Raw genomic sequence first — 14,163 nt, forward strand, 5'->3', positions numbered from 1 at the left:
CCCAGTAGCTGAAGGGCATTCAGGATAAGCAGTGGTGCAATAATCCATAGTCTACAGATCTCTGCAGAGCACAACAAGTAGCGAACAGCAGCATTTCAAGGTTAGATCTCAGCTTCTCACCTTGGTTAGCATGTTCTAAGTACTACTACCCAGCTGCTCAGCTTTGGTCTCTATGTGCGAATATAGTCCCTCCCCCGAGCCAACCATAGACAAGCTTCCTGTCCAACAATGTCGCATTGTCGGTCCTTATTTCCCCTGTCCTCCATCCGACCCTTGCGCTACAAGCACCATCTCATGACCACCGCTACTCCCATTTTCACCTTTCCCCTTCAAACTGTGCCAGTCATACAGCAAAGCCCCCAGACTCGACACGGTGGCTAGAACCAGCCCCACACGCAGCGCATCTTTAATCGCCACGGCATACACACTCTGCAGCGCGGGAGACGTAGCCGTCAACGCGCCCCCCAGCACCGAGTAAGGGTCCACATCGGGCGCCAGCGTCCGCAGGGCTGCGGTTATATGTTCCAAAAACACCGCCTGCGCCACGGACACGAAGACGGCACCCCCGAACGTCTGCGCAAAGAGGACGATCCCGAGACCCGTGGCAACATCCGCCTCGGGGAGAGTGGTCTGCACCATGTAGAGGCCTTGCTCTTCGCCCAGGCCGATGCCGGCGCCGCACAGGATCTGATACCCGATCCAGCGGGCGCGCGGGGTCTGGTGCGGCCGCACCGTCGCGATCAGACCCGTCCCAACCGACATGAGGATCGAGCCCCCGTAGACAAACGGCGTGTAGTATCCTGTGGCGGCGGTCCCGAAGCCGGCACATACAAACCCGCCGACGACACTGCACATGAACGGGATGAACATGATGGCCGACTCGACGACTGAGATTCCGTCAACCAGTTGGAACCAGAGTGCTGGAGGCTTGGATTAGTGATAGTAGTGGAGCACTTGAGCGAGTTTTGTGACTCACGTATGTAATAAACGTTGACCTGGAACGGTAGTGAGATCTTAGTCAGCCAGGAGGATCTTAGGGTTGCGTATCGAGCACCTACAAAGAACACGCCACCAAGACAGAGACTAAACAGGATCGCAGCACCCATGCTTCGCCTGTGTAGCAATCGTAAAGGGATAACAGCGCTATCTTGCATCCATCGCTCAATGCCGGCGAACACGCAGAAGAGGATCCCGGAGACTGTTAGCAGAACAATGATATAGGTGTCGTCCCAGGCATACTTCGTTCCGCCCCAGGAGAGTGCGAGGAGAAGGCAAATTGTGGCCAGAATTAAGGTGATGGTGCCGCCGACGTCGAATCGGGCAATCTGGCTGTATAGTCCAGTCGAGGCTCGTGTGACGCTGGGATTGCTCTGGTAGAAGAAGGTCACAAAGAGCATGACTACGCCCCCGATAGGCAGATTGATGTAGAAACACCAACGCCAGGTTGTTTTCTCGGTGAAGGCTCCGCCCTGCTTGCGGTGTCAGTGTGCTGTAACAGTTATCAATGTCTGGTAGCACATAGGGCAATACCAGCAGAGGTCCAGCGACACTGCCGAGGGCAAAAGTACTGCCGATGATGCTATTCCATGTCGGTCGCCGCGGCAGCGGGACGCACTCGGCCAGAATCAGGGTGGTGCCGGCGGAGATCCCAGCGGACCCCAGCCCTGCCAGGGCTCGTCCAAGGATAAAGATATTGGAGCTCGGTGCTGTAGCACAAATAGCACTCCCGACCTCGAAGACCAGTAGTGCGGCCAGAAAGACCACTTTGTTGGAAAGAAGCGAATAGACCTTGCCGAAGAACGGCTGGAATGCACACGAGGTTAAGGGGTATATTCTATTACAATCTTCCTCGTTATTCGAGTCGATCCCCGCTGGGTAAGCGATGCAAGAATTGGCAGAACGTACGCTGCATACCAACCCACATCGTCAATACTGTCGAAAGCGTCGGTGATTTGAGGGACCGCAGTGGATAGTACGGTGTTGTCTACTGCGACGCACACAGTGGCCAAGCACAGGACGATCGCGACCAAAAGCAGTTTGGGGAGCTTGACCAGCTCGGTTGTGACCCCTACCTCGGTTTCTGGAGACTCATGGGGTATTACTGGCTCGTTTGCCTCTGGAGGGGACATTCTAGCTCTCAGGGTTTCTTGGGTTCGAGTGGCATGAAATGTTTGAAGTGGGCGAAAAGGTTGATGGTTGACAGGTTGGAGTGGGGGGAGAAACACTCTCTACTAATGCCCTTATCTCACGCTAAGTCGGGCCAAGCCGGTAATGGGCATAATCCTTCCTTATTTCAACTTAGCCATTGCTTGATTTGACTGTGCCATATTTGCATGCTGGCATGATGACCTACGTACTTATCCACCCTCACATTGACCATTCCTAAACTGAAGCTCATTCACACTAATTGGCTCCTTGTCGCAGCGTTAACCTTTTTCTTATCAACATCTCTTCTTTAGACCGAAAACGGGTGGGTTGCCGAGATTTTAGTCTAGTCAAGCGCTCTAAGCTCGATCAGTCTATGAGCGTACCCATCGAGTGAATATTCCACTACCACGTAACTATGTTGGAGTTATTCCATATAGTAGTAAGCGTACCAGCTCTACAAAAATCATGCTCCAACCGAGAGCTCAATAACACATTAATTTTGTTCCTAGGTTCTGTCCCCTCGGCCCTAAGAGGCGGTGATCCTGTCATGCTCAACAGCCTAGCGATCGCCACCAGCCATATCTCGCAAATATGCTAGATAAATTGCATAATATTGACTGCGACGCTGGGCTTGTTCTCCCGAAAGACTGAGACTTGTCATCGTTGCTTGTCGAACCTCTTGAGAGATTAATTAGATTCACCTATTCATCCACAAATATGGAAACACGCACTCTCTCAACTCATAAATTGTCGAACACTTACTATGTGATAAAGGCTCATGGTCAACACTTCAAGATATATAAGGACTCTTCCTCTCGTGCTGCTGCCTACCGGTACATGGGGCTGTAGGCACCGCCTCAGATACTTGACAGTGTCTGCCTTGAGCAAGGGTGCTACTACGACGCCGACGTGAAAAAGACCTGGGACCAGGCATGGAATTACGACCAGCAACACACCGCCGAGACGCTTGGGGCGGAGGTCAAAGGAGGCAATACCTATTGGGTGACCGGCAACGGCCGCGAGTCCATCCCGAAACTGATCAGATTTGTGACATCGTCGTAGAAATATGCCTACCAGCAGCACGGTGGGGAATACCTGCAGTATGGGGGGCTGACCTCTCAGGTGGAAAAGGCCCTCGAGGCGCAGTCGAATCATACGGGGAACAACTGGTGCTACTACTTGGGGGAGCACCACAGGGCGCGAGTTGCCCAGGAGAAAAAGGACGGGTATCAGAGATCCTATCTCATTCGGGACGTGGGCTGTGTGTTGCAGAATGGAAAGATCGAGAGACTAGATGGAAGTATTGACGACTCGACATAATTGGTTATTCGGTCAGCTGTATGAATTGCCAAGATTTCAGTAAGAGATTGGCATGCTGGTGCGGAGGTGATATCTTGCTTTTCAGGCAGGCTGAGCTTAGTACATGCGCTGCCACAGGGTGTGGATGTCTCCGTAGTAGAAGTTGAGAATTGGCTCAATTGATTCGATGCAGCAAGCAACGAAAGATTTGAATAATTGCTACTGCTAGGTTGTGCTACACGTTCCATGCAGTCAAATTCCATTGCCAGGAGACACAAGTCCAGTAGAAAAGGCAAAGTTATACATAATGTACCTGTAGTCGTAACAACCACCGGGGCCGCTCGCTCGCTTCCAGCCGACAATACTTCCAGAGATCCTGCCTCAGGTGTCAATGGGCGGGAAATCTTCTCACGTGATCCCTCCGCGGACTTTCACCCCACCACCGCAAAACTTTCCCCTCCACGCCTTCAGCCTCATATACGATTAGCCCAGACAGCTTTGGAACCTGAACCATCGCTACAAATTCCTCGTGTTTCCCTCCCACTCTCTACAATATCTCACCGAGCCGAGGACGCGGAGAATCCTACACCCAATTCCATCTCCTACTAAAACCCCCCATCCACCGCCCTCCCTACCCTCCAACCAACCGCCCAAAACCCACAGTAGCAAGCACCGCAACAGCACAACACCAACAACACCCACAACACCCACAACAATGGCGCAAAAGCTCCACCTCACCCTAACAACCACCCTAACCCTCCTCGACCAATTCCAAACCGCCCTCACGACCTCCAACGCATCCTCCACCTCCCCAACCACCACAACAACCGAAACAATCACCACCAAAGACGCCCTCCCCCTCCTCTCCGCCTCCTCCCTGACCCTAAAATCCCAAATCACCAAACTCTCGCTCGTCTCCATCACGGCCCCATTCACCCCGACGGCCGCCATCCCAATCCTAACCGCGCTCAACGAATCCGTCCTCCCCTCGCTCGTGACCGCCGCCCTCCTCATCACCGCCACGGACCACACGCAAGCCTTCCAGACCGAGGCGCACGCGCTCACCCGACTCGCGCTGACGGAGCTATCCGTGCTACTCAAGGAGGTACAGAGCATCGCGAGCAGGAGTGATACCTCAAAAAAGAAGGGGGAAGAGCTGGCGCAACCCGCCAAAGACGCCGTGACGCTGGCGGCGGCGCGGGCGTGGGAGTCGTGCGACGCGCTGGTGGATCTGGCAGCCAAGGGGGTGGTGGGGTTCGTGGTGCGGCGGGTGGAGCAGTGGCGGGATCTGGTGCGGGATGCTGTGGGGGAGATCGAGGAGTGGGATCCCGACGAGGAGGGGGATGAGTTTTTCGACGAGTTGTTGAGTGATGATGACGGTGATGATGATGCTGATGATGCCGAAGATCAAAAGGGGGAGGATGAGGATGAGGAAGAGTCGAAGGCGTTGCATGCGCAGAAAAAGTCGACGCTGCGCGTGTTGAAACCTATCGCGCAGGTGTATCCGGCGATCGTGACGCACCGGCTCAAGAAGACGGCGGATGCGGTGGCGGAGGTGGGCAAGTTGGAGGCGTTGACGGAGAATCTTCGGTTGATTCCGGAGCTCGTGGATGAGGTTGCGGGGGCGTTGTACGAGGCGAACCCGGACAAGTCAGGCCGGTTTCTGGGGCAGACTAAGGACAGGGCTGTCGCGGCTTTGGAGCTGGTCAAGTTGCCTTGGCAGCAGGGAACGACGGGTGAGGAGAAGGGGGACAAGTTTACCACTTGGGTGAACACGTGGTTGAAGGTCATGGATGAGCTGAGCAAGTCTGTCTTTGGCTCGGCGTGATTCTGGTGATTGCGTGGCCACTGATGGGTGAATTCGCTGGATTGCATATACCTTCGTATGTTAAATATACAACACCATAAATTCCCGACTTTACAGCAGTTTCTGGTGCCTGGGATTCGTCCCCGATGCAATTGTAGTCTAGCAGCTTTGAGGTGGAAAAGTACAGGTACATTAAACGCAGTAATCATTAACGCATCAATAAGATATTGTATCTGCTCAGTGTATATAAATCCAAAAACACGATGAAACCCTAGCGCAGCGTACCAGATCCAAGAGCTAAAAATCTAGATAACATCATAAGCATTAACCAACTTCTGTTTACTTCTTTCTTGGCCTGGGAGGCGGATTCCCCGGCGGCATCCCCCGAGGTATAAACTTGGGCCGAGTTCGGCTTGCCCGGGCTTGCTCGGCCGCTCCCGCAGAAGTCGACTCACCCTCCGGATAGAAAGTCCTATAGGCCTGTATCAATTCATCGTCACCGAAATCGCTCGGCCCGGCGTCGGGTAAGCCGTAATAGGGATCCTTGTCCGCCTCCGGAGTCGAACGCAGGCCAGCATCGTAGTGATGACGAGGGTCCATGTGCTCATACTCTGGGTTGGCGCGTTCAGGGTACGGGCGGAAGTGCGGCGGCGGCGGCGTAGGATATCGGGGGGCATGATTGACATAGCCCGGCTGAGGGTAGCCATATCGTGGGTCACCCATATAGGGAGGGTCATACATGCGGTGTGCACTGGTGCTCATCGGCCGGGGGGGTGGCGGAGGATAGTGTGCGTTGTTGGTGAACTCGTGGTAATCCTGGTAGAGAGAACCGTAGCCGGAACTAGACATCTGGCGCGGTCGAGGAGAGCTCGAATGGAAATAAGCCTTCTTCTGGTAATCCAGGTCGCGCTCGAGAAATTTCTCCATGTTGCTGTTGATTTTGGCCCGTCCACCGGGACCCATGTTCCTGTCCAGCTCGGCCAGGTACCCGGATTTACCCCCAGAGCTGCCCGAGCTACCACTGTCATGTGGACGAGGCTTGGTGACTGGGGGGTGATCCCCGTTTCGCTTTCCAGGTTTCCTGGACGGGGCTATGTTATTTTGATTGTTCGAGGAAGCAAAAATGTTGCTGTTGGCATACGCCAAGCCCTTCTCTGCGCTGCTGCCGCTACTGGCATGACCCCATCGTGCCGAATTGCCCTGTGGACTGAGAGAACGCGGGTTGGGAGAAGCGTTCGGCCTATGCTGTGGAAAGTGATATTGACCCACGGGCTTTAGCGGCGGATATATGTTGATGTTAGACTTTGGTTCCTTGATCGAGTGAGGAATAAGACACTTACGGGGCCATATGGGTGCAGCTGAACCGCGACCTGTCTTTGCAGCTTCAGGATATAAGCCTTCAGGTCGTGGATCGTTCTATCCTTTTTCTTGGATGCCCCCCGTCGCTCGGTTATCAAGGTGATTGGGTCAGTGTGCATACACGGCATCTTGATGGTCTGACATTGGATGCAGCCTTCCTCATCGATTGTGCACTCTTTCCTCAGGTTCTGCTCCCACGAAAAGAAAAAAAACGGTCAGCCAACCCTACTTAATCACTCTATCTTATAGTGGAGTGAAAGAAACAACACCAACGGAGTGAACCCACCTTGCAACGGTCACAAGCGATCGGGGTGCGGGTTTTCCGCATCTCGATGTACTTCTGGCGGATCGCCTCAGAATGATCGGCCTCTGCTTCATACTTCTTGCGTCTTTTGATCTTTCTTTTTGGGACGTAGTCTTTTCCGCTACCTTCGACCGCATAGGCTGAGTTTCTGTTCATGGGATGCTTGCCTTCATCTTCACCATCTTGGTGCTCCTCGTACTCGTCATCCGGCTCCACCGGGCGCCGACTCCCCTTGTCATCGTCGCTCTCGTCGCCATTTTGTGATGATGGCGAGGACTCTCTCTCATCATCCGCCTCACCCGCGGAGTCACGGTCCGCCTCCCGGCCCGGTCGTCCGTCGGTGATGCCTGCATCATCGACTTCCGACGGCGGCGTCGAGGAGGCCATCTTCTGGCGGTTGCCGCTGACCACGCGCAGGGCGGTGATCAGCCGAGTCTCCACTTCATCATTTTGGTCCTCGCTGTCCGGGTCTGAGTGACTGTCGCTGTCGTTGTGGACAGTGAAGTCGCTGTTCTCGTAGTCCTCATCGCTGAGCCCTGCTTGGCTCGAGGATCTTTTCTTCGCTTCCGACATCGGTGTTGTCGTTTGTGGGAGTTTAGCAGTAGTGCTTGATATTGTCTTTGTCAGAGCGGTAGTAACTGCCGGGGTTTCTCTGTCAATGCAGAAATTATGAGGAATATGTCTGCTATCTGGGGACTGACCACCTTAAATGAGTTGAGACTTCCCGTTATGAAAAGGTGATCAGGATAATGGCCTTGTGGAAGGCGGAAGAAAAAGAGACAAAGAATCTTGGGCTGAACGGTGACTCACATTGTGAGTTCAGACAAAGAAAAACAAAACCTACTTGTACGACAATGGCAAACGAGCGTCTGCAACGACGCTGGCCAGAGTTTGCTCTTTCGAAGACATTGTTATTGTTTCTTGCACCTGTAGACTTTTGAAAGGAGCGGAGCGTAGTCTGTTGCTGGGTCGCTTGAGAGTTTAGACGATGATATAACTTTCAGAGTCGAGAGGTGTTAGGGAACAGCATCCTGAAGCAACACTCGGACTCTGCAGCAAGACAGGCGGTGTCTCCAGGGGAAGTTAACCGGGAGATTGAGAGATTGCCGAGTTGATGATAATTTGACCTCTAAATCAATGCAAGAACGTGAGATCCCACTTGGAAGACGGAGAGTTGTTGTCCGATGGGTAGGAGTCGGAGGTTGGTGCAAAAGGAAGGAAGGTCTCTTTGCCCTCGCGTGGACAAAGCAAGCGGAGTCACGCCGGCTCTGTTAATCCAGCCAGCACAACCACAAAACTTGCGCATAGACAAAGCCTCTGTGTATGTCATTGTGCATATAACAATGCCAGTGTTTAGTACAATTGATCACATAGGCCATACTGGAAAAACATAACAGGGAATATCACAATATGCTTTGTTACTGATATGTTTCAGGATAGACAGAACAAAAGCACACAGATCGGCGATTATCATTAACCTACCTGGTTTCTAGACTCTGGACGGCTCTGCAGACTGATCAGTGGCTCAAATGGGTCATGGTGACCAATTATGAAGTTGCTTATACAAATTCGAAGTGGAAAGTTCATGCTGCATTATATGATATGTCTACAACTTGGCACGGAACACATTTCGTACACTGTCGAGCCCCGAGGGACCATCGTAGATTTGTTGCTCAATAATGCGGGTATTGATCTGTTTTGAAATTGTGAGTTAGAATCATGCGGCGAAAGGGAAAGCAGAAGGACTTACATGCTGAGGGCCCAGGTCCTCGACCCTTTCGACACCGAGCAAGCGCATGCAAGTCTTGGTCTCGTCGGATAGAACTAGAATCGATGATTAGTACCAATGTAGCCAAGCATCGATGGATAGTCTTACTTTGCAAAGTACGCTTCACACCCTCAACACCACCGGCACCCAGACCCCAGAGTGCTGGCCGGCCAACTCCAACTCCTCTTGCACCCAGACAGAGAGCCTTGACAACATCTGTGCCACGGCGGATGCCGCCGTCAACCCAGACTTCCAGCTTATCAAACACTTCGGGGCAGTATTTGCGGATCTCCAATAATGTGTGCACCGCCGGAGGCGCGGTATCCAGCGCGCGACCGCCGTGGTTCGACAGAATGATACCCTTAACTTGTGGGGTGTGAAGGGAGGCAATGTACGCGTCCTCGTGCGTCTGGAGACCCTTGAGAATGATGGGCAAATCGGTCTGCGTGGCCAACCACGGCAGAGTCTCCTTCCACGTCAACGAAGGATCGGTACCAGCGAAGAGCTGTCGGCCCACGCCGCCTAATTGGGCCGAGTCATCCGAGGACTTCTTGTCGGCGGCCATCGCGGCGCTGGCAACCGGTGCCGACGCCCCGACAGCATTCCCGCGTTCGTCGTCTTCACGCTTCCCGGGCACCGGAGCATCCAGGGTGAGAACGATGAATTTGAAGGCCTTGAGCTTCTTGATGCGCGCCAGCATCGCCTCGCTCTTTTTGCGATCCACCTGCACATATAGCTGCCATCCGAACACCTGGTCCGGAGCGGCGTCTTGCACAATCTGCTCTGGGGTCATCGATGCATTGTTGGAGACGATCTGCATCGCACCAAAGCTGCGACACGCTTCCGCGATACCTGCCTCGCCAGCGGGATGGCCCAAGCGCGCCATGGCGGCGGGGGAGACATAGATCGGCATCCCCAGGTTGTGGCCCAGTAGCTTCGTATCCAGGTCACACTTCGTGCAGTCCACAAATACGCGGGGGCGCAGAAGGATTGACCGGTATACTTCTGTGTTAAAGTGTTTGGTGACTTTGTCATCTGAGGCGGAATAGTAATAGGCCCAGGCCTTTTTGCTGATGTTTTTTGTGGCGACTTGTTCGAAATCGTCCATGTTCAGGAGGGACTCCATTGGTGGCGGCCCTTCTGTCTCTGCGGCTGCTGGTGCCGGCTCTGCTTGTACTTTGGGTAGGGTGTCTGCGTTGATAGTCCCCAGGAAGTTTTCGGGCTTGAGGTTCTCCTCCAGAAGCCCTGGAGGATGGATTGGGTCGTATTCTTCAGTGGCGTCTTTGCCTGCGAGCTTGAGGATGATCTTGGCACCGCCAGGGTGATCAGATAGAAAGTTGGTGACCTTTCGCAAATAAAGTCAATTTTTTGAACCATGAGCCTTGACTAGGACAATTGGGGCTGCTCATACATCGTAAACCTTTCCGTAGAGGATCACCCAGCAGCTCTCTGCGGTGTTGTGTTTTGCGACTAAAGGGACGTTAGCCTTCATTGAACTATTGCTCATGTGAAGCACGATGGAGTGTATCGTGGTGAGTTGCTAGTCGCTATCCAACATACCTTCCGCCGCATCGAATATCTTGCTCATCTTGACGGATCGCAGAGCTCAGCTATCGGATTGAGAATGAGAGACAATGAAATGAGCAGAATGCGGAGAAGGAAAGAGAGGAGGAAGCAGAAGAAGAGGAGAAGTGAGGAGAAAAGGCAGCGTAGCCAAGGCAAGGAGTGAGAGTCGGACCGACATGCAGTTGCAGGCCAAGCAATGGATGGATGAATGCAATGTCCAGACCCCCATTTTAGTAACCGAGCAGGAAGATGGAAGTACGGTTAATCGGCTCATTGAAGACCGATAGCAGCGGGCTGATAAGCGTTCTAAGGTTCAAAAGATGGGGGAGGCGGTGGCTCTCTGACCGAGTTGGGTAATCTCGATAGCCGACGGGTTCTGGCGTTGAGGATTAGAGAAGGGAGGGTCGTCATTGGTGGAGAAACCCGGTAGGCCGCGGGCTGATATCATCGCTTCCCACTCCCTTCAAGGTTCACTGCACTTTGTTACTGCAGTGCAGTCCTTCCTCTGACTTACACAACTCCAACAGGGCTACTTACCGATGTAACTTGTCAAAAATCTCTATACCAGCTTGAGCTATGTTCTGCAAAAACTGTGTGGCATCCCGAGACTCGCCAAATATCTCCAACACTGTCAGCTAAAGATGGTCTGATGCAATATCGCGTCTTCCAAACTAAGCCACTTCCAGCTGCAGCAGGTCCACGTGAGCGGCAACAAGAGAAAAAGAAACTCAGCGGTCAACCAGCTGACACTCTTTCCAGTTCAAAAGAGAATGCGTTTAAAATTCCCTTGAGAAAGTCGGTCTGCCAACAACAAGAGACGACTCTGACGTCGGGAAGCTGTTGCTGGCACAACTCACTCTTATCCGTGCCTCACCCTGCTCCATCGACGAACCACATCAGACACCACCTGTATGACGCGTCGCAATGTTTGAGGTGCGCCAAAGAACTAACCCGGGCCTCTCAATCCTCGTCCTCGATGACAAGTTGCTGGTCGCATGCTGATTCCAAGGACTACTCACAGCGTCGCGCCGCAGATCGCTACCGCCTGCGAATGCACCGTGCCCGCACGGTGGCACTTACCTCCGACGAGATCGTGGAAGTCCGCGCCGCCCAGCGCACCTTTGAAGGCGCCTACGTCCGCACCGCCCTCTCGCAGTTCTCCTTCGCCCTCGTCGTCCTGAAGATCTTCACCAGCGAGTTCTACAGCACGGGCGCGTTGTTCGCCATTTACGGCACCGGCGTGCTCATGATCGGCCTCTACCGCCGCCAGCAGGGCAACAAGCAGTTCTTTTCGGAGCTCGGCGAGGATGGGATCAACCGGCACAAATTTCGGACCAGTGGGAATGCGGTGTTGATCCTCACGGCCTTGAGTATCGGGGCCTATGCTACACTTATCGGGCTTACATTGAGGTTGAACTAATAACGGGATCCTCGGTCGGTCGATGCAGATCTCTGGCAGTGCTGTATCGACGAGGGCGGTACGAGTGTAGTAGAGGGGATATGCCCAGGGCTAGATGCGAGAGCATTCTCAGGGGCCTTCGCGAGTGCTCTTGGGGGACCAGCATTGCGGACTGGTGACCAGGGCGTAAGATGACCACTCAATTGCTGCGACAGGTAGAACGTAAGGGCTTGGCAAATCAGATGGTGGAAGACGCAAATCGGGTATCACTGTTACCACTGGCATGTGGTGAAGAGAGCACGAGACAACCTACTCGAAGTGTGCCGTTCTGGGGAGATCCTCGATGGGGATCGCTAGCCTCGAAACGTCACACGACTGTACACAGCCTATGTGGGCTTGTGATTTGAGGCAGCCCATTCGTCACGCCAACGCATTCCGCATCCCTCCTTCCCATATCACGTCAATGACACAAATCCCTCGAAAAGGGGGGGAGGGGGGGGGGGCGCGAGACTGCCGGGAACAGGATTTGAACCCAGATCTCCTTATGGAAACCCAGCCGCGTATAGACTTGACGATCTGCTGCCTGTCATTCCCGCCTCAGGCAGTAAACAAGGCCTCAACACGGTCACGACCGTGTCACTTGCCTTTTCTTCTCCACTTCGTTGTGCTTTGATGGTATTCAGCCTTAGCGATTTAGGCATTTGGGCAGTAATACGAATCCACGACATCTTGAGTCGGTCGAAAATGTCAAATCATTCTGGTTCATTCTATCTTCACCTGGGTAATCCCAAACTGATTGACAGCTATGATAATCTCTATCTCCATGCAAACATTTACACCACCATGCATCGTAACACCATAATCGCTCGCCGCATCATAAATTTTTCATGCCCCACCATCTCCCGGGTATAATCATAATAGAACATACAACAAATCAAACAGGAAAGAAACATGCCCGCTCAGCTCTCGATAACGACCTTAACGACAGGCTTACCCTCTTCATCGACACCCTTACCCGCCAGCGAGAAGGCCCGATCCCCATCCGCAAGCTTGACCCGGTGCGTCACAACCTGCTGCTCCACGGTGTCAAACTTCCCGCTAGCCATCAGCGCGATAGCAGCGGGGTACGCATAGCCGTCATACCGGAAGACCCCGATGATATCGACCTCGCGCAGGGCGGCCGCGCCCACCGGCAGGGTCTGGATGGGGTTCCCCATCCCGATCTGCACCAGCACCGCACCGGAAGCCGCAGCATAGATGCCGGCCTGCACGCAGGCCGGCACGCCCGTGCAGTCATACACGCGGGCGAATCCCGACGTCGCACCGTCCGCCTCCTTCAGCGCCGCGGCCACCCGCTGCGCGTTCTGCAGGGCATACGTCGTCTGCTCGGCGTGCGGCGCGTCCTTGGGGGGCGGCGGCGGCGAGCTGGCGGGATCGGCCTTGGGGATCAGGGCGGTCTTCAGCCCCAGGCCCAGCGACTCGGCGATGGCCAGCCGCGAGGCATCGATATCGGCGACCAGGATGGAGGAGAAGTTCTCGGAGACGGCCAGCGCGGCGGCCAGCAGGAGGCCGATGGCCCCCGCGCCGAAGATCAGCGCCGGGGTCTTCTCGCCGACCGACTGCGCGAGCGCAACCTCGTCCCGCGTCGGGGGCCGCGACCGCCGAATCGCGTGCAGGCACACGGCCAGGGGCTCGACCAGCGCGCCTCCGGCGTACGAGACGCTCTCCGGCAGCTTGTGGCACATGTCTGCCGGGTGGTTGGTCAGCTCCATCAGCGTGCCGTCCAGGTGCGGGAAGACCTTGGCGCTGCTGCGGAACTGCATGTTGAGGCAGATGTTGTAGCGGCCCTGGCGGCAGAGCGCGCATTGGCGGCACGGCAGGCCGACCTCCATCGCGACGCGGTCGCCGACCTGGTGGCTGGTCACCTCGGGCCCGATCGCCGTCACCACGCCCGAGGACTCGTGGCCCAGGCACATGGGCGCCCGCACAACGAAGTCGCCATTGCGCCCGTGGGTGTAGTAGTGGAGGTCGGAGCCGCAGAGGCCGGTGGCGCGCACGGCGACTTGGACTTCGTTGCCTTGGGGCGGAGAGAGGGGTCGGGATTCCTGCGGTGATGGTCAGCTGCGGTTCAAATGGGTGGTCGGTGTTGTTGTGATGGGAAATGTGGGGTTGGATATAGTTGGTAGCACTTACTAGACGAAGGTCTTTGGCGCCGTGGAGGACGAGCGCGGTGGTGGTTGTAGGGGTAGCCATGGTGAGCTCAGTCAGAGACTTGTTTGGGGAACGTGATAGTGTCTCTAGACTGGAATGGGAGGAGGGGAGGAGCACTCATGTTTTAATTTGACTCAGGTGGAGGGATGAGGGGATTGGGAATTGAAGCGGTACCCGGCGTGGGGTCAGCCCGGACTTTTCTCCGCGTCGGGTTTTGATCCCGTTACTTCAATAGCCGACGTATTATCCGCACATAGAGGATGTATAGTATAGTACAGTACAGTATCAGTATCTTCTTGACA

At 54.6% G+C, this 14,163-nt stretch overlaps 7 protein-coding genes across 7 annotated transcripts; 3 read left to right on the forward strand and 4 right to left on the reverse strand.

Moving 5' to 3' along the window:
• Positions 1-246: 246 nt before the first annotated feature.
• Positions 247-2,129, reverse strand: BO95DRAFT_513736 (MDR family MFS transporter; the record flags this gene model as incomplete). The annotated part of the gene is made up of 5 exons (XM_025591626.1): positions 247-920; positions 977-995; positions 1,059-1,469; positions 1,531-1,834; positions 1,906-2,129. The coding sequence occupies 5 exons, from the start codon at positions 2,127-2,129 to the stop codon at positions 247-249; spliced, it is 1,632 nt and encodes a 543-aa protein (XP_025443280.1).
• A 598-nt stretch (positions 2,130-2,727) lies between these two features.
• On the forward strand, positions 2,728-3,468 carry BO95DRAFT_513737 (uncharacterized protein; the record flags this gene model as incomplete). The annotated part of the gene is made up of 3 exons (XM_025591627.1): positions 2,728-2,981; positions 3,021-3,150; positions 3,211-3,468. The coding sequence occupies exons 1-3, from the start codon at positions 2,866-2,868 to the stop codon at positions 3,466-3,468; spliced, it is 504 nt and encodes a 167-aa protein (XP_025443281.1). The 5' UTR covers positions 2,728-2,865.
• Positions 3,469-3,926: 458 nt separating this feature from the next.
• BO95DRAFT_441965 (uncharacterized protein) lies at positions 3,927-5,368 on the forward strand. Its single transcript, XM_025586315.1, has one exon. The coding sequence runs from the start codon at positions 4,163-4,165 to the stop codon at positions 5,273-5,275; it is 1,113 nt and encodes a 370-aa protein (XP_025443282.1). The 5' UTR covers positions 3,927-4,162; the 3' UTR covers positions 5,276-5,368.
• Positions 5,369-5,593: 225 nt separating this feature from the next.
• Positions 5,594-7,490, reverse strand: BO95DRAFT_462844 (uncharacterized protein; the record flags this gene model as incomplete). The annotated part of the gene is made up of 3 exons (XM_025588943.1): positions 5,594-6,526; positions 6,595-6,801; positions 6,900-7,490. The coding sequence occupies 3 exons, from the start codon at positions 7,488-7,490 to the stop codon at positions 5,594-5,596; spliced, it is 1,731 nt and encodes a 576-aa protein (XP_025443283.1).
• Positions 7,491-8,385: 895 nt separating this feature from the next.
• On the reverse strand, positions 8,386-10,586 carry BO95DRAFT_101649 (FMN-dependent alpha-hydroxy acid dehydrogenase). Its single transcript, XM_025580310.1, has 5 exons — positions 10,246-10,586; positions 10,097-10,155; positions 8,794-10,030; positions 8,668-8,741; positions 8,386-8,610 (listed from the first exon to the last, which is right to left on the reverse strand). The coding sequence occupies exons 1-5, from the start codon at positions 10,271-10,273 to the stop codon at positions 8,524-8,526; spliced, it is 1,485 nt and encodes a 494-aa protein (XP_025443284.1). The 5' UTR covers positions 10,274-10,586; the 3' UTR covers positions 8,386-8,523.
• Positions 10,587-11,175: 589 nt separating this feature from the next.
• BO95DRAFT_462846 (uncharacterized protein) lies at positions 11,176-11,671 on the forward strand (the record flags this gene model as incomplete). Its single annotated transcript, XM_025588944.1, has 2 exons — positions 11,176-11,184; positions 11,273-11,671. 2 exons carry the CDS (start codon positions 11,176-11,178, stop codon positions 11,669-11,671), a joined length of 408 nt encoding a protein of 135 aa, XP_025443285.1.
• A 938-nt stretch (positions 11,672-12,609) lies between these two features.
• On the reverse strand, positions 12,610-14,007 carry BO95DRAFT_411782 (NAD(P)-dependent alcohol dehydrogenase; the record flags this gene model as incomplete). The annotated part of the gene is made up of 2 exons (XM_025584222.1): positions 13,844-14,007; positions 12,610-13,755 (listed from the first exon to the last, which is right to left on the reverse strand). The coding sequence occupies exons 1-2, from the start codon at positions 13,901-13,903 to the stop codon at positions 12,610-12,612; spliced, it is 1,206 nt and encodes a 401-aa protein (XP_025443286.1). The 5' UTR covers positions 13,904-14,007.
• Between the last annotated feature and the right edge of the window lie 156 nt (positions 14,008-14,163).

This window comes from Aspergillus brunneoviolaceus (genome assembly GCF_003184695.1).
Source record: "Aspergillus brunneoviolaceus CBS 621.78 unplaced genomic scaffold BO95scaffold_26, whole genome shotgun sequence".
Lineage (NCBI taxonomy): Eukaryota > Fungi > Ascomycota > Eurotiomycetes > Eurotiales > Aspergillaceae > Aspergillus > Aspergillus brunneoviolaceus.

Excerpts from the sequence above, each read along its gene's own strand:
- BO95DRAFT_441965 (XM_025586315.1), top strand. The coding sequence starts at position 4,163 with ATGGCGCAAAAGCTCCACCTCACCCTAACAACCACCCTAACCCTCCTC.
- BO95DRAFT_101649 (XM_025580310.1), bottom strand. The coding sequence starts at position 10,273 with ATGAGCAAGATATTCGATGCGGCGGAAG. Across the intron at positions 10,156-10,245 it reads GATATTCGATGCGGCGGAAG|TCGCAAAACACAACACCGCA; the intron begins GTATGTTGGATA and ends ACGTCCCTTTAG. Across the intron at positions 8,611-8,667 it reads AGGACCTGGGCCCTCAGCAT|ATCAATACCCGCATTATTGA; the intron begins GTAAGTCCTTCT and ends ATTTCAAAACAG.